This window comes from Maylandia zebra, linkage group LG8, assembly GCF_041146795.1.
Source record: "Maylandia zebra isolate NMK-2024a linkage group LG8, Mzebra_GT3a, whole genome shotgun sequence".
Taxonomy (NCBI): Eukaryota; Metazoa; Chordata; class Actinopteri; order Cichliformes; family Cichlidae; genus Maylandia; species Maylandia zebra.
The window spans coordinates 11,478,737-11,497,183 of NC_135174.1; the positions used below are offsets into that span (position 1 = coordinate 11,478,737).

The following is an 18,447-nucleotide window of genomic DNA, read 5'->3' on the forward strand; positions in this document are numbered from 1 at the left end:
AACCGCAGAATAGTAATTGAGTTTAAATGCAATTATTTTTAATAACTTCATAGTTACTCATTTGTAGACCTTGCTGTGAGCGCTATGATATGAAGAACTCAGTCTAAGAAGTGAATCTTAGTGGTTAATTTTTCTTAATGTAGACCAGACAGAGAGAAAATTAAAAGGACTGCACAGGATTGCATTTTTTTATTATGTTGAAAACTTGTTTTGTTTATTTTTTCTTAGTCTGTATCATTTCTGATCTGTCCAGGGTGTACCCACACTTCAGGCTTCAGCCTCCTGTGGCTCTGAACTGGATGAGTGGAAGAGAATGGATGGATCAGTCATTTCTATATTTTACTTTTCTCTAGGACTAGCACAAGAAAAAGGCACACAAATGTACATTTGGAAACTAAAATACTTAGCACTTAGCAGATATTTAAATTACAGAGGTTTTTCTGTGTGAGTGGATCAGGCACCATGTCCTGCTGTTTTCCCCTCACCTGCTGCAGGTAAGGTAACACAGTACTTCTACAGGTGAAGCCTTAGTGTCACTGACTTCTTTTTTAGGTTCAATCATAATGAAAAGGTGACTCCTAACCAGACTAGTCCTAATCATTATTAGTATAATGATTATTCTGTTACAGTTTGAAGTCTTGAAACTAACATGCAGAAATAGCTTCTGCATGAAGTTGAATAAATGCCTCCAGATTGTTTGAAGTATAAAGTAGATTACAGGATTGTATTTGTCATGTTGTTGCATCGCATTCTAAACATATGTAACTCACTGAATCCTTTTTACTTAACAGCCATTGTCCCTTAAAGGTCTGGCTCAGACTCACAACTTAAGCAACACTCTGCGGGTTATTGTCTCATAAGTACAGCAAGCCGACTGATTAAAGTGTGAGCCTGCTGAGGTTCTAGGTTCAGAACTGGATTAGTGACTTAAATATCCTGGAAATAATGGGCTTGATCACTTAGAGTCATGATAGAAAGAAAATCTACCCTATTTCAATTACAACATTTCATGTATGAGGATATAATACAAATAATTTAGTCGTAAGGAGGTCTCACAATTAGATAAATACAAACATAAATGATCAACAACACATGACATATTACTCTGCGTCCATATTTATTCAACAAAAACTCAAAAGCCAAAAAGAACCACCGTAACTGATAATTAGCAAATGTGAGCAGCTCTATAAAAGCAGATATTTTGGTGATTTGCAGGTCTGTGTTAACACAATGCCAATAATTAAAGACATCAGCAGTGATCTTACAGAAGCAGTAGTTGCTGCCCATCAATCTGGGAAGGATTACAAGATTGAAGTTCATCATCCTAAAGTGAGGAAGATTATTCAATATCATTCAGGACAATCTTCCAAGGGGAGGATGTCCCAGCAAATTCACCCCAAGGTCAGACCATTCAGTGTTCAGAGAAATGGAAGAAACCAAGACCAAGTTGCATTTGAACAAACCACAAGACAATAGAAACAATATCCTTTGGGCAGATAAAACCAAACTAAAGATGTTTGGCCACAATGCATGATACCACGTGGAGAATACCAAACACAGCATAGCAGCACAAACACCTCTTAACAACTGTTAAGCACGGCGGTGGAGGGGTAATGATTTGGGCTTGTTTTGCAGCCACAGTAGCTGCGCACCCTGCAGTCACTGAGTCGACCATGAACTCCTCTGAATGCCAAAATATTCTAGAGTCAAATGTGAGGTCCTGTCTGACAGCTAAAGCTTGGCTGCTCATGCAACAGGACACTCATCCCAAGCATGGCAGCAAATCTACAAGAGAAAGGCTGAAAGAAAACAAGGTGTTACAGTGGCCCAGTTAAAAGTCCAGACCTGAACCTGAGCAAAGTGCTGAGGGCCATAACAGAGCTGTGCATAAATAAATATCTGCAAACCTTAATCAATGAAGCAATGCTGTAAAGAAGAGAGAACAAAAATTCCTTCTTAACAGTGTGAGAGAGTGATAAAGTCACACAGAAAACGATGCATTCAAGTTATTGCTGTTAAAGGAAATTCTACGTGGGCTGCTCTTTCACACTCTGCATCCGCATGTTGGCTCAGTTCTGTTAAATAAATAATGACACAGTTAAATATGTCATGTGTTGTTGTTCAGCTCAGGTTTAAGCCCTGGCGTGGACTGGATATTTTCTCATTATGGCCACATATAAACCTAGGAATTGAAACAGCCTTTGCTTTCTTTTCACCATGACTTTAGATCTAATATACCAAGATTTTAAAAACAGATTTTACTACAGGGTTCAGTCTCAACATCGGATTCCAGTGCTAGTTTGGGTCCACTCTCTTTTATGAATGAGCACACTGACACATAAACAGAACATGAGAATTTATTTGCTTAATTTAGAGCAGAACATAGAAACAGTGACAGCGGTCAGTAGCTTGGGCAGTCTTGCCAGGACATTTTCATTCTTGTCAAAATAACAATCACTGTTATTAAGAAGGGACTGAAAAAGAGCGAGAAGGACATTTAGGAGGAGAAAGCCAGTAAGCACCTGACAAATGTGCCATAATTTCAGCAACCATTGCTGCTGCTGAAACTGATGGTATTTTCTGCTGCCATCATGGTGTGATGTGCGAAAGCTGATAGCGTCAACGCGCCTAAAGCAGCAGCAGGTGAGTTCTGTTCCTTGCTGCTAAACTCTTTCACTATGACAGCCAAGGTGCATCCAAAAACAGCACCGGCTTTGAGAATAGCAGGTGATGATGAAGAACAAAATTGCTAAATTTGATCCAACAAAATGTAAATGATTTTAACAGCAAACGCAAGAGCTGATTATAAGACATTCAACAGTTTAACCCCTTGAAATCTTGAAATCGCCAAAAGATGAATCTCTCAAGAAAACATTGCAGTTTTTCAGCTTAATAAAGAAAAACAAAAGTCGACTTTCTGACTTTTATACATTCTGTCTCTCAGGCCACAATATCAAACGTCAGTGGTAAACTTGATTATAGACTGACCAGCCACTTTATTAGGTATACCTTGCTAGTACTGGGTTATGGTACCCTTGGATTGTTTTTATAGCTTTGTAGCAAAGATTCAGCAAGGTGCTGGTCCATAGTTACATGATAGCATCACACACTTGCTGCAGATATGCAGGTTGCACATCCATGATGTGAATCTGCCATTCCACCACATCCTAAAGGTGTTATATTGAATTGAGATCTGGGGACCATACAGTGAAGTCATTCAATATTCAAGAAACTAGTGACGTGGTGCAGAGGCAGCCACCACCACCAGCAGTCTGAACCACTGATACAGGAGAATTCAAGACTCATCAAACCAGGCCACATTTTTCAGGTCTTCAGTTGTTCAATTTTGGTGAGCCCTTCTGCGTTATAGCTTCAGTTTCTGGTTTGTAGGTGACAGGAGTGGCACCCAGTGTGGTCTTCTGCTGCTGTAGTACATCTGCTTCACCATGTGAGGTGTTCAGAGATGCCCTTCTGCATACCTTGTTTGTAAAGAGTTGGTTATTTCTGTTTCCTATGAGTTTCTCCTCTGATCTATGACATCAATGAGGCATTTTCATCCAGAGAACTGGTGCACACTGGATATTTTCTGGATAGTAGTGTCAAAATATCCCAGCATATCAGCAGCTTCTGAAGTACCACCTTGTCTGGCACTGACAACCATATAACGTTCAAAGTAGCTTCAATTACCTTTCTTTATTATTCTGATACTGAGTTTGAACTTTAGCAGGTTGTCTAGTGTGCCCAAAAGCACTGAGTTTCTGCCATGTGATTGACTGATTAGGTCATTTTCTGCCAACTGTTGGTCTTTCACCTCATCAGGCCCCAATCAACCGACTTCTTCAAAACACACACATGCTAAGTGCAGTTTTTGACTTCTTGATTTCAGCTATTTAGCACTTGATCAGATGTACCTAATGATGTGGCTGGCAAGTGTATATTGAGTGAGTTCATAATTCCCTGCTAACACAGAAGAAGTTGCATGTAGCTAATAAGCTTCCAGCTGCATTGTTTCCATGTAGTCAGAACGAAATAATGTCCATCATAAATCCACAAGGAACACTTTGAAATTGGTCATAGTGTTATTAACTCCTATGGCACGCTCACATGATGTAGTACTGCTAATTTTGTGACATTAATGGGAAGGAAGCATATTTTCAGCTTTTTATGATATCCCTGGTTCCTTTATTTTGATAAAACAATCTTTACCTAAACAAAATAATGCAAGATATGCATTTTTAAAAATCTCTGTGTTCACAAAAGAAAAAGAAAACACACTCCAAGTACGAGTCTCGGGTACAGTCTTTCTCTGTTTCTACAGGCAGCTATTTGAAACCTTGTCACTCTCGTCTCCTAATAACCTCAGTCAGTAGTACCATGCATGACTTCACCCACCTAGAGGGTGACATCACTTCTAATGGTGACTGCGTCTGCCTCAAATGGCACCCTGTGTCACTTGACCTAATGAGTGAACGGTACCATTACATGCCCACACTACAACTTTACTGGCTTGCTCATGTAATACTTGTTTTTAGTGGTTAAAAGGCAAAAAAGATATAGATGGAATGATGAATATACATAAAAGGATGTCATGTCATGTTACGTTATGTCATACTAATAACTAAATCTGTGAAAACATGAAGTGTTCATTAACACTAATTGTTAAAATCCTCACTCAAAACACTGTTCACTTCATTGAGATTCTCTTGGCCTAATATATACATATGCAGTCCTCTCTTTGTTCACCTAGCTATGTGAGCCTCTCTCAATAATGCTCTTTGCAAAAGGAAAAAGAATAACAGTGATTTAGATTCACATTAAGCACTTAATGCCAACAATGAGATGAGCTAGGACTCAGGTTTGGACTAATATTGGTTTGTATTAATACTCCCAGAGGGCTGAGCTGCTCAGGCAGAGTCCATCTCCCTTAAGAGTGCCTCCCTGGTCTCCACGCAGGTATTTGCCATTCTTGCCACGGATGGCGAGACGGCCGTGCTCAAGGAGCTCCAGAGTGAAATCCTCAGGGGCCTCGCCATCTGAACACACCAGCCCGGCACTGTTAACGTACCAGAACCGGCCATCAGCACCTGCAGGGGTTTAAAGTAAATACACCAAAGTCAGACAGAGTAGACAAATTGCAGTAAACAAGCAAATTAGAGGAAAACTAAGCAACCTGGCTTTTTCCAGAAGTATGTTTGATGTATGTGCTGACCTTTAATATGGTAGGCTCCATTGCTGAATTGCACAGTGAAAATGTCATAGACAGATCTGCTGGCATCCAGTGTGTTCGAGTTTCTGTGGTGGCAGATGAATCCATTCTCTCCTCTAAGGATAAGCATGGGTCGGTTGATGAGTTTCAGAGTGAACTGTTCATCATCCCCTGGCAAAAGTCAACATAGTAATGATCAGAAAAAAGAGAGGTAAGAGCCACCTCTTAATTACCAAAGAAAGGGGCTATAATATAAAGGACTGTCCTCCTACCGATGGAGTCACTGACAGCGACTAACTGGCCGTTTTTCTTGGTACAGATGTATTTGCCATTGCTGGCTTTTAGTGCCACCTTGTGGCCAAGCCACTCCACTGAGAACATGGTGTTTGCTGACCTGTGGTGGAAAAGATTTCACACTTTTTTGAAGTTCGGTGTTTTGGATAATGTGTAAAATAAAACGAAAATTGCCTAAATTTGCTGGGATCATTCCTTCATAACAGTTATTTATCATTCTATGTGATTCACCTGTTTGCTATCTCATGCACTCATTTGACCATCCCTCTTATGTTAACCCTTGCATCTTAATTATCAGTTGCAATGAGTCAAATTTATGTAATGTAAAATGTCCAACTGACTCATTTTCAATGATAAATTCATTAATTTTTCTCTATACAACATATAAAAGTCTTCTCTTACAATTCAGTTGCAGTACACTGGACGCCTCCATGAGCCACCAGAGCCCAGCAGTTCCCTTGGCTGGTGCGGAACGTACACTTCTTGGTTTCCTTGTCAATCTCCATCTGAAACGTCTCCATGTCTGTCTCATCTTCCTGATTGGCTGCAAGGCTCACTCCTGGGAGAGACGAAATAAACACATGCTGTCACTGTTACTTTGCTTTAAGCTGGAAAATGTGAGGTGTTTTTAGTGTTATAGAAACACTGTGATTAAAAATGAAGTCGCACTGATTTGTTTAGCTTGGTCTACAAAAGATCTTGTAATTATATCTGATCCTGTTATTTTTAAAAAATCTTTTAAACTGCACTCTTTATCCCACGTGTCGTCCTCGAATATCTTCCTGAGGGTAAATACATTTTCAGTGATTGCAGCTCTGGATGCAGTTATGAAAAGAGCATACAGGAAATGGAGAAACAAAATAATTATGCCAAGGCAGGAAGATGCTTCTTAAAGTGAAAGTGTTATCAGCTGTTTTAGAGATACAACACTCTCACTGTGAGGCTTTGTGTTGATTACACCAAGACCACTTAACACCTGAACAAAAATCTCACTTGTGACTGAAAAACACTTTATTAAAATCTCTATTATTATTTTAGTATTTCTATTATTTACACGTGAAACAGAAACAGCTGTGACAAACTCTTACTTGGGTACTTTGTCTTCTAGGTTCAAAGGCAAACAGGCTTTACAATTAATCCTCTGTTATTTACTGAATGTAACCCATTAGTTTTAAGTAGATAATTTGCTTCTTGTCTATACATATTTTAGTTATTTTGTTGATTGCCACATTTTAACACTGTCCTGAACGCAGAGAGGAAGACAATAGTTTGCCACAAACTGCAAGACAGCTTGCAGAGGGCTAAGCCTAAATTAGATGCATTCCCGAGTATTCTCAATACATTTTCCTAATCCTTTAACAACACTAATCTGCATGCCTCTTATCTCTTCCTGTTCTATTCCCTGGTCATCATTCTCCACCTTCATCCCTTCCCCGATCGTTTCCTGCGTACCCCCTGACCCCCCTCAAGCCCCACCTCCCACCCTCACCCCACCTTTGGCCCTGTCAGTCTGCCCTCCTCACAGCAGGGCTCTGATATAATCAGCTTTCGAGTGCTACCCGTCCAATCCCTCAATCCCCTCAATAAAAGAATAAAGGAAAAACAGGAAGAGACCAGAGGATTTTATGGTCCACACTTAGCAGGATGTGCAGATAATTACCAAAACCTCTCAAAACTCAAACTGAAGGAAGCACGGATGATAAAGCAGAGGGATAACATGGTAAAAATGCAAAAGAACCAATGGCACCGTTTAGTTATAAATAAACTACACTAGTGGGTTACAATAACTTGCGAGGGTCCATAATGAGTATCTATGCTTAGACCTCTGAGGGTATAAGGTCCAGCTTTTTTAACTGTTCCCAGAATTTGATCTAATGTGTGCTTTCAGTTCCTGTGGTCCTTTTCTTTGGAACAAGCTTCCCCCTGACCTGAGGTCAAATAGAACTGTATCTACATGCAAAAGAGGAAAACAAGAGGAAATAAGTCAGACTACACTAGAAGTGTCTTTGATACTAACCACTGTGGTTTAGTATGTAACATGCATGCACAAATTAATGTTTGACACTGAATTTTCCACCTAGGACCATGTTGTACATTGTCACTGAATGAGTTACTAATTTGCTGAGCTGTTAACCTTGTGAAGCAATGGCTTGAATCTGAGACAAGGAGCATAGCAATGACTGATTCTCTTCCAACTCTTAAGAAGACACATAAGATAGTACAAGAGTTCTACTTTACCCCGTTAACTCATTTCGTGGTAGTATCAGCCACCTCAAAAATGATCCCTTTAACTGCTAGCTGCCTGCTCAACTAATTTGAGTCACAGAACTGTAACTCTGTTTATTGTATTGGTGTTTTTGGGGCCTGCTCTAAGATTACTTGTACAAATAGGCTGTGCAATTTTTTTTGCCCCATTAGGTGAACAAAATTCAATTATTTTATTTGTATGTAAGCACCAACTAGCAGCTGGCCGTGTTTGCACATTCAAACTGTGCTCTTTACTTATGTAGCTAGCTAACCAAGCTAGCTAGCATTAGCTGATAACTTGGTGCTTCACCTTCTCCTCAAATAAGCTAATAAGCTAACAAGCGTCTGTGTCCAAAAAAACAAAAGGGCAGTGACCAAAATCTTAGGGCTGAGGTTTCAGCTGAGACTCCAGCCGTGGGTGAGGTCAGTAAGTTATAAAAAGAAAAATGTAGCAGTAGCAGTGAGTAGTTTGTAAGTGTTTGCTGCCAAGATGCTGTCATCTATGTAAACTATGGGTGACTGTGGTAAACTGCTAGCAACCAAAGCAATAACAAGGAGGTTTTTGTGCAGCAATGAATACGTCTTTGTGACCTTGTAACTGCTCATTATGATCAAGACATCAAGTGGTTAAAGGTTAATAATGGATGCATGTAAATAACTTTGGCATACTCCAAGACAGATAAACATTCAGCATGTGTGAGAGGCCCGATGACAAATTTTTTGTTGCTTCACTCTACAGCTAATTTCAAATCTCACTGTTGGAAGGAGAAAAGGGGGCTGACACGTGACAAAGATGTCATGGTTACTGAGCCACTGGGATGCTTTAATCACATCTTATTCACACCCGATAAACGTGGCATCATGAAGTCTTACAACTGGTGAAATTATCATTGATCTTAAGTGCATTTGAAGCATAATTTTTAGCCCTTCCACTCTTCAGCTATGCCTGGGGGCCTATCACTCCCATTCTCTCTCATCCCAACTCAATGTCATGCTTTGTCTACCTATTCCATGTGCCCATTTCACACTAATTCAACCCAGAAATGATCTTCACACAGGGCTCAGCTGGGACCTCACAGCTGCTATTTGATAGATGAGAGAAAGGGAGGCAGAGGAAGGAGAGAAGGATGAAGGAAGAGAAAGAAAAGAAGAACAGATAGGGAGGGAGATTAGATATACTGAAATCCAAGCCAGCAATCTGAGGATAAGAAGTGAGATGTTGTCATCAAACAATAAGCACAGCACACACATATCAGTACACTCTCAGGTGTATCTGGAGGACAAACAGGTAGATTCAGTAGTGCATTATTTTGGATCAGACCCCAGAACCAGCTCCACTTCCTGATGTTGTCTTACAGAGCCTGCAAGTGGAGCAGGCCTAACTAATCCATCAACGATAGATGGCTCTGGCGTCAATTATTAATGGTAAGCTGATGCTACTATCCCCATGTCCCTTATTTCTCTCTCTCTCTAAATTCTTCATCCTTTACAACTGCATTTCACTCCAATTATTTTTTCGGCTTATCTGTTACTGAGCTCTGCACGCCTGATCATGTATACGGTATGTGTGCTTTTATGTGTCTGTGGACCTGAAAAGTTTGTGAAAATTTGGACTGTCATCTCCTTTTCACATTCAGGGCAGAGCGGGCCCCTTGTGCCCGAGGAAACGTGATGAGAGGTTTGATAACAGATCTGTATGACACATTAAAACATGCACACTTGTAAACTATATACAAGGAAAAGCACAAACACACACTTGCTTCAGTGTTTGATGCTGGTTAAGAATTTATCTGATTCACTCACCTTCCACTGAAACCCTACAAAAAAAGCAATATGACCTGTCACAATGGCATAGCTTGCTAAATAGAGCATATTTACTCTGTCTTTGATTTTTCTTTCCAGTAGCATATAGAGGTTGACTCAGGCTGAGGTTAACAGGTTAGATTAACTGGTTAGAGCGGGATTCGGTGGGGGACAAGTTTTGGCCGCAGGTATGAGGAAGCTTGGGTTTCTGAAAGCAGACTCCCCTCCCACCCTTGCCTTCCAGGAACAGGGGCCAACTTCATCAATAATTCAACACACCTCATCTCACCACTCGCCGCAGTAGGATGGTATGGTAGTGAGTGGGCGAGTGTCTCAAAGAAAGATAAAGCTTTTGTTTGTGCGGGACAAGCGTAGGAAGGGGAAGGAGAGAACAGATACAAAGTATGCTGCAAAAAGTATCCTTGCATGCATGCATGTGATGTGCTACATATATATGTTTAGGGTTTAACCATTTTCTTCCTTTCCCTTTAACCAATCAGTTTTCAATGCTTTGGTTCCTGCTTGCAGCCCCCACTGCTAACCAGGAACAATGAGTGGTGGGGAGATTCAATTACAGCACCCAGGCCTGAAGTAACTCAACCCTGCAGACAAGAATCTGCAGCCTGTGGATGGCTGTCATGACCAAGTATGCTGACAAGGACTGGGGGGTGTATGCTAATCTGCCCCAAATCCAGTTTCAAATCAGACCAGCAAGCCCTTTGGACCATCAGCAATTGAAACTCTGTGCAAGTCCCTCCTAATGCAAGTGCATTTGTAGTCACATGTAATGTAACCCTCACAATTATAGTTTTTGTAGTTTTTCTGCTGCGCTAAACAAAGCCTAATGTCGACGTCAATGAGGAGCAGGTGTAATCCATCAGTACAGTAGTGTGGTGTCGTGCCTGCGCGCTGATCAAATAACTCCCCTCCAACAGCCCGATCACAAGACTGAAGAGTAAATACATAATACAGTATCAACAGAGCATTACTCTGCAGTATATTGGTTACAGGCAGCTGTTTCAGTAAGCTCAAGGGGTAAAAGCGTGTTAACAACATTGCCCAACAAAGCCAGAAGGTACATTTGAGAAGGATTGAGAAGGGATTTTCGAAAAGAGCTCTATTTGTAATAGATTATTTAGTGAAAGAAAATGAAAACAAAGGGCCCTTTTTCTGAACATTTCACAATGAGGTATCTGATATTTTAGGAGTATGGAACCATCTTTTTTATTCTTAATACATAAAAAGTGATTGCAAGTTGTTCTTGAGAAGTCTGCTTCTGTTATTCTCCTTGAAATGTATGCACATTAAGTCTGTTATTTAAATAAAATAACTTATTAGTTTAGGCTCGATACTGATGTAGGCCAGCGGCCATGAACACAAATGACGTGCTTGTCTCAGGTCTCAACGATGGGGCTGATAGTCTCCCATATCAGCCCCAGCAATCTTGTTTTCTTTGAGACATGCAGCCACGTACTGTGTTGTTGATGCAACTTGATGTGCAGACTACATTACCCATAATTACCATGCATCCCTTATCGGCTGTCAATTTCTCCTTCATTATGTATGCACATAGGTCTGTGTCTGTCAGCAAAAGCTTGTGTGACCACTCTCGATGGCACCTAAGGTCAGCCTTTGTCCATTTAATCAGACATGTGGGATTCTTTAGGGTACTAGCAAGCTGCCAGGGGAGCAATTTGTGTGTGTGTGTGTGTATTGCAAGGATTTAGGATAAAATCTAATTCGCTAGAATATCCTGTCCCTCTGATATTTCTGTGTTTTCCTACCTTGTCTTATGGAGACATATCGCCCATTGGCTGCTGTCAGAACTACTTGAGGGTGACTCTCCTCCAGGTCAAATAGTTCATCTTTGCCTGGTTTCGAGCATCGTCCGGACCTCAGGGTCCCTGTAGGACCCATGGGAGACAAATACTTCCCCTCACAGTCTTTGAAGGCCAGCTTCCCACACTTCAGCTCCAACGTGTATGCTGTGGCCCTCCCGCTCTCCATTAGGAGCTTTCCATCATTGCCGAGGAACCGGCTGTCACAGGTCTTTAGGCAATACTTTCCTTCCTGGTAGACAAGGGTCAGGAGCGCTGCCACACCCCAGGGAATGTTCAGATGCACAGCAATTTCCCCATCCTCCATAGAGAGGTGGGCATAACGCTTACGGGCCACAGACAGCAGGTTAGCCTGGGGATGCAGAGCCAGGTGCACTGCCCACAGCTCTGCATCTGTGATCACCTGGGCAAAGCAGGACAGGTAGTCCCGAGAGCCGCCGAAGAAGCGGAGGTACTGCTCAGACTGCAGCGCCCAGCGGCCATCTGACTGAGCCACGATGAGGAAGCGACAGTCTGAATTGTGGCCATCTGCCTCACAGGTGACTTTGCCGTCCTTGTTGGAGGCCAGGTAGCGTCCCAGGTGACTGCGTAAATAGACCACCTGGCTGTCCTGGGAGTCCTGCTCTAAAGTCCATATCTGCTTTTTCTTCAGACTGGGAGCTGACGCATTCACCTAAGAAGCACGAAAAGGTATCACTTGAAAATCTTGCATATACTGATCCAACAGCAAAGCATCACCAGCAGAAATGCAAATCGACACCTTATAGTTTGTCACTCTTATTGTATTTTTATACCTTAAAGCCAAAGGACTCAGCAGTAAGGTAGCGACCCTCGTGATTGATCAGACCAAACTGCAGCTTCAAAGGACGGTTCCCATTTGTGGGCATTTTCACCTGTGGAATTGGAAGAGCAAGAAGAGAGAAGAGTGGAAAGGGAGAAACAAGTTAGCGATGAAGGGGGAAGAAACTTAATTTGAGGTAAAACTGAACACAGAAATAATGGAGGACTAGTGGGTTTTAAAAGTGGAATGGTAGGTGGTGATGTCACGAGGATGATGAAATATAAAAGTTGCAAAGGCAGGAAATCAATTCATTAAGGTACAGTATATAAAGCACTTCCAAGACCACAAATTCCTTCCCCCGCCCATGGCGTCATTACACATTTTTCCAGCCACAGCCTCCTAATTTACTTACTGTGGTTTTGTGGCTTTCCCTCTGCAGTTCCTACGGCTCTAATTCCAGCTCCCAGATTTAAGAGGCTTCTTTCACCGAGCGTCCTCTTGTAATTCTTTTTCTTTTTGCTCTTGCCGGCTCTCACATTCGGTTGATCGGGTCTCCCGGCTCGCCTCCACTGCCGCTACTATTCTCCCTAATCAGGTTAGAGGCAGCAAAGACTTGAGTCAACCTTGATCTCTCTTCAGTCCGGTGTCAACCCCTCTTTCTCTGTAGACTAATTTTGCTGTGGACTGCTTATCTCTGCTTCTGCAGCCTACCCTCGCCCTCTCTCTCTTGTGCTGAACAGTGCTCTCTTGTCCGGCTTAACTCTTGTTCTTGCATGACTTGTTATTCACCCTGAAGGCTCAATCACTTGTTCCCCCCTCTTACTAAACTTCTCTGGGGTTTTGCATTTGCTCCTCCTTTGGCTGCTTTGCCAACTATCTTTAGATCAGTCACATCAAGTACTCTGACCTTCTTCTTCTTCACCTTCCTCGAAGTCTGGGGTTCCTTTTCTTTCTTTTCGTCAAAAAAAAAAAAAAAAAATCAGGCACAGGTTTGATCAGCGAAGGATAACATCCTCCACAGTCCTACTAATTTTATGGTAGAGGATTGAAGAAGTCCTTCACTCTTTCCCTAAACTTAAGCGGTCCATCGCAACTGAACTCAGCAACAAAAGGTGCTCGACTCTGTAATCTTAAGCCTCTCTCTGTCGCTTTTTCCTCCCATCCTCTCCTTCTCTCTCACCGCCTTTCTCTAACCTGCCATGTGTGTAATCCTGCCTTTCTCTGCCTCTGCACCTTATTCCGAGCTCAGCACTTCACCTTTTTCTGTGACGCATAAAGAGGAGCAAGTAGAAACAATGCAAACAAAATATACACACACACAGCCCCGTGTAACCAGAGCACTCCCTGTGCCTTTGGAGTAGTTGCCTGAGTGCAGCTCTCCTTACCTGGCCGTGCTCGGCTTTAGTTACACTCCTTCTCTGATTGCAAGCTCTCTGGGTCAGTCCTTGTGGGAACTATGTCTGAGAGGCAGGGGGAGTCGGACTTTACAACTGAATTTAGGAAAGGAGATGGCGGGCATTAGAAAGGCAACAATAACAAGCTAATCAACATATGGGGTTTTGAATGAATGTGTTTGTGTGTGTGTGGCATAAGCACCTGCAATTGTGTGTGTGTGTGCAATCAAGCTTGCCAATCAGCCTATTGTAAGTCTTCTTTGCGGAGTAAACAGACGTGTCTGTTCCCGAATCCATCTAATCCTCAACCCAATCATCCCAACCTGGCTAATCTACTGACACAACCCCTCCCCAGTCCCTTAACCCCCCCTCCACACACACACACACACACACACGCACGCACACTGCCCATTCTGCTTGTCAGTGCCTTTAAACGCACACATAGGTGCAATGACCCACAGCAACATACATGTCATCACTGCACACACAAACACATACACACAAAGGTCAGAGGAGGGTCTCAGGGTTCATAGTAAACACCACCCACCTAAAGATTTACTCTTCCTGACCCAGACTTGAACTACACTAAATGTAATGAACAATGCGCACTGCACACAAAATCACACGCTTGCAAATACACATGCTCTGAAGGACGCGGGTGGTGCAATTTTTCCCTTAAGCCTTTCTGGTGGTGACACAATGCAAAGCAGAAGCAAACATCTTAGAAAGAAATTAAAATAAGACTAATTTTTAGAATAATAAACAACTAAGCAAAAAACGAATTTACTATTTACTTTCACATCCACATTATACCACACACAGAGCTCTGTTGCTTAACCTATGGAGGACATCCCTTTTTTTGCACACAGTCCGATATAAACCCGCCAAAATCATTTTCAGTATTTGAGAGTTTTTTTGATTCAACAACTGAGACATTAAGGTGAAAAGCAATAGCAGAGAAAATAAGTTTGCAGTTCATTCTACAAATTCTATCTGGGCGCAAGCAATTGAAAATTTGATGGCGTCTTCTTAAACACACTCAATGATGTGGATAAAAATCACTTCTTAGAAATGTTCACCCTGCTCTTCATTGGATCTCTTGCTGCTAAAAAGCCTGCTGCAGCGTGCATGCACGTGCGTACATGTAATATTTTAATAAGAACAGAAAAATAACAGATATAACACACTTCCATCGTTAAAAATCATCATCAGTCGACCTTTTGCCCTTCTTCATTTGTCTTCAGTTCTGCCTAAAACGGGCAAACTGTACAAACACAGAGGCTGAGGGGGGAAGCGATGGGAGGGGGAGACAGACGTGCTGCTCACCAATCAAAAAAGCCATAAACTGTTATTGTTATCAGTGCTATTATTTTCATTACTATCACTATTATCACTAGTACTGTACTTCCTCCTCAGATGTATCCTATCCCACGCATCATTAGCTCACTCTCTGTGGCCCCTGGGGGCTGCGTCATCGTCTGCTGATGTGCCGCCGCTCCTGCTGCTGCTGTCGGCACGGTGATGCCTGTCCATAGCCCAACCAGATGTTTTTTTTTTCACCTCTTACTCTGGGACAGCGGCTGTGCCAGGTTCACCGTGGCAACCGTGGGATGGTGCTTTAGAAGCCATTACAGCGATCCTCTGATGACACTCAAATAGCTATCATTACACCTCCTCCAAGGAAACACAGTAAGGGAGGGAGGGCGGGAAAAGAGAGAGATGAAGCAGGGAAGGATGGAGGAGAGGAGCAAGGAGGGGAGGGAGTGGGAGAATCAGATGAAGAATAGGGGGGAGGAAGGGAGGAAACGAAAGGAAAGGAAAGGAAAGGAAAGGAAGGAAGGCAGCGGGAGGTGGGTTAAGGATATCGGGAAATTACACAGGCAGGCATGGATGGGAAGAGTTAAAGACATACAAGGTGAATGGAAAAGTGGAGGAGCAGGAAAGAAGTGCTGGAGAGAGAGAATGGGGAATTCAAAATGACCGTTTCTGAGTTAACAGCCTCCAGCCTTTTTCTACCCTATTAAGTTCTATTCTGCCATTACTTGGGACTGCAGGGTGCTGCTGCATACCCCACAGTGTCCCCCCTGCTCTTACCCCATCCTAACAGGCACACAGCCACAAATACACAGTCACCCTTTGGTCGGTTTCCTCCTGCAGTCATCTCCACTTTTTAAAAAAATATCTATTTATCTGTTTATTTTTGTTTATCTCCAAGTCTTCCCCATTCTCCCCACTCTCGTGCTCAGTTCATTTCCAGAGGTTGTGAAGTGAATGAAAGAGAGATCAACTGGATCAGTCTTTAAGTCCACTGGTTGTCCTTGTTGTTTGTGCAAAGGCACACCAAAACAAGCTGTAAAGCTGCTGTTGCTGCTGTGCAACAACAGCATCAGCGACAACATACAGTTCTTTACTACTGTAAATCACCTGGCAGGAGGACCCAGTTTTCTATCAAATATTGGTGGGGTAGGGGGGTCTTTTACAGAGTTACCCACTTAAGAATAACTAAACGTACCTGCATTGCTTAGATTTAGATTTAACTCCTCCTCTGGCAGCTGAAAAAAATGAACTATTAAATCAGAATCTGTTTTTTGCAGCTGCCTGTTTTTCATGACAGGAACGCGGGAAGAATAGGTGTAAATAACTCTTGAGAGTTCACTTCAACTTCAGAGACTGTAAAGGGAAAAAGGGCAGTTCTTTCAGTGCAAATGAACCAAATGTGCTCATTGTAGTTAATATGAAAGCTCAAGCGTCTTTATAGTAAAAATTTGCGCTCTCCATCCCATCTTGCGTCGTATCAGACTACCTGTGTCCACCTTTTTCTTCCCTGCTTCGCTTATCTTTACACGCACTTCTGGGATGAGCAGTTCAGAAGGTCACGCAGTGGCTGAGTAGAAAGGTGGAAACCTTTGAAAACAATGTCAATATATGTCACATGTTGCAAATGAGTTTGCAATTTTTGTTACTTTTCCCTCATGTTTAAAATAAATGAATGATCATCCAATAATTCATTCAATAATTCATTCAATTAGCAGCTGTGATAAGGCCTTTTTGATGGCTTGCATAATTAGACAGTTGTATCATCATGCACACACACTGACTCTTGACACACACTGCATGCTCGAAATTTTAATTCCCAAAGCCACCGCGGAGGGGCGGTGTCAGCCTTCTACTTCGGCTCCTCCACAGGATCCTTGCCTATGTATTTTTTGGAGGCTACGAAGACAAAAAAAACCGAAAGAGAAGATTGATGCTTGGTTTGTCAGTGTTGGTGCCTGTATGACTGCATGGGGTAGGAGGCAATGAAGTTCTTTAAAAAATGCTTTTAATGTGTCTTGCTTTATGGGGGGCGGTGGTAGTGGTCGGACGAGACTTTATAGAAACTGAAAGGCATCAACACGTCAAACCTTATCAACTGCAAAACACCAGCGCAATTAAAATGAAAGGGGGCGGGGAGTTGGGGGGTATTTCCCCAGTTTCGGTGATTTCGAGTCGTCACCGTACCTGAGCCCCTTTGCTGCGCCCGTATAACCACGCTTGTACGTGGCATTATAAGTGCAGGTTTGACCCTCGGTTTTAGTGCCTGGATGTGTGAATGTGGGTTATACCTCACTGCTAAGCATGCACTTCTCATGTGCTTTTAATCTCATTGGTTTTCTTGCATGCTGATTTGATTATGATCAGGCCAACACACGCTTGAAAGGGTTCAGCGCTGCTCCGGGCAGCCCCATGTGCTCTACTGTAGTATAGTATATTACCCTCGCTTTTCTTTTAAATGTGTCTGAAACGAGGCTTTGAAACAGTCCGGATTAACTGATGTATTGCGTTTCTAAAAACAAACCGCCTCTGAATCATTCATTAATTCACATTTGGCTATTACAGTGCGGGTTTGTGTTTTATGGGCAGAGTAGCTCCTTCCTGTGTGGTAGGAAAGAGTTAATAACGATGGGCTAAACGTGATGAGTGAGGGGACTCTGTGAAAAGCAGCGGGCCAATCCGCGTCAAGATTAACACCTTGTGGCGCCGTGATTGGACTAAAGCTCGCTCGTTGTCGTATGGAACTCAACACCCACGTGGGGGCACGGACCCTCAGTCGAGCTTTCACTGGCTGAGACCCCGCATTTAAGACCCGCCTATCAACGATCTCTCCGTGTTATTGGCCAATCTTCAGCATTCAACCACTCCCCCTTCCTCCCCTCCCCCTCTCTGTCTTGTTTTTCTATCCGAGAGGAAAGGAAATATCCCTCTCGCGAGCTCCGTGGGCTCGCGCGGGCAACCGCGCGGCCGCTTGCGCCATCGCTTCACATCTATCAGGAGGCGCGCGAACTCAGAACAGACATTTCGCTCCGGTCCTCTTCTTTCTTAACGGCTCGAAATTGCGACATAAACCATGGTTCTCTGATATATTATTTAACTGTATGTCGACATGTGGGTGAAGAGTCAGTCCGCGTCACAGTCAGTTTCCACGAGACGTTGTCTGTTGCGATGTTTCCTTATCTTCAAAGCAGCCAGCCGACTCGCTCTCCCACGAAACTGAACATCCACCGCAACACACACATATCCGCGCGCGCCTTTGCCCGTGTTTATATGTGCAGTGACACGACCGTTAACCTTTAATAAATTAATTATATTACAAAAGATTAACAGGCAAGGAGATTCAAATAGAATTGTTGCGTGAGTATCTTTCTATCTATCTGGGAAGGCTATTGGAAGCTAACTGAGAACATTTTAATATTTTATCTATTTACAGTGAATGACAATTTTAAATGTCACTTATGGGACATCCAGTGTCTCCAAAGAGACCAGACCACTGCATCTGACTATACAAACTGTTCAAACCAACAAAATCTGCGGACTTGGGAAAGCGTTTTATTCTCAGAGATTGTT

At 42.6% G+C, this 18,447-nt stretch overlaps 1 protein-coding gene across 2 annotated transcripts; it reads right to left on the reverse strand.

The window, feature by feature from the left end:
• Nucleotides 1-4,608: 4,608 nt before the first annotated feature.
• fscn2b (fascin actin-bundling protein 2b, retinal) lies at nt 4,609-13,624 on the reverse strand. Of its 2 annotated transcripts, XM_076887316.1 has the most exons (8): nt 13,555-13,624; nt 12,582-12,756; nt 12,183-12,281; nt 11,335-12,061; nt 5,903-6,059; nt 5,479-5,600; nt 5,210-5,377; nt 4,609-5,084 (listed from the first exon to the last, which is right to left on the reverse strand). In XM_076887316.1, the coding sequence occupies exons 3-8, from the start codon at nt 12,273-12,275 to the stop codon at nt 4,879-4,881; spliced, it is 1,473 nt and encodes a 490-aa protein (XP_076743431.1). In that variant the 5' UTR covers nt 12,276-12,281; nt 12,582-12,756; nt 13,555-13,624; the 3' UTR covers nt 4,609-4,878. The 2 variants fall into 2 exon arrangements, with proteins under 2 accessions (XP_076743431.1, XP_004562411.1); XM_004562354.3 differs by lacking the exon at nt 13,555-13,624 and having other exon boundaries at nt 12,582-13,526.
• Nucleotides 13,625-18,447: the final 4,823 nt, after the last annotated feature.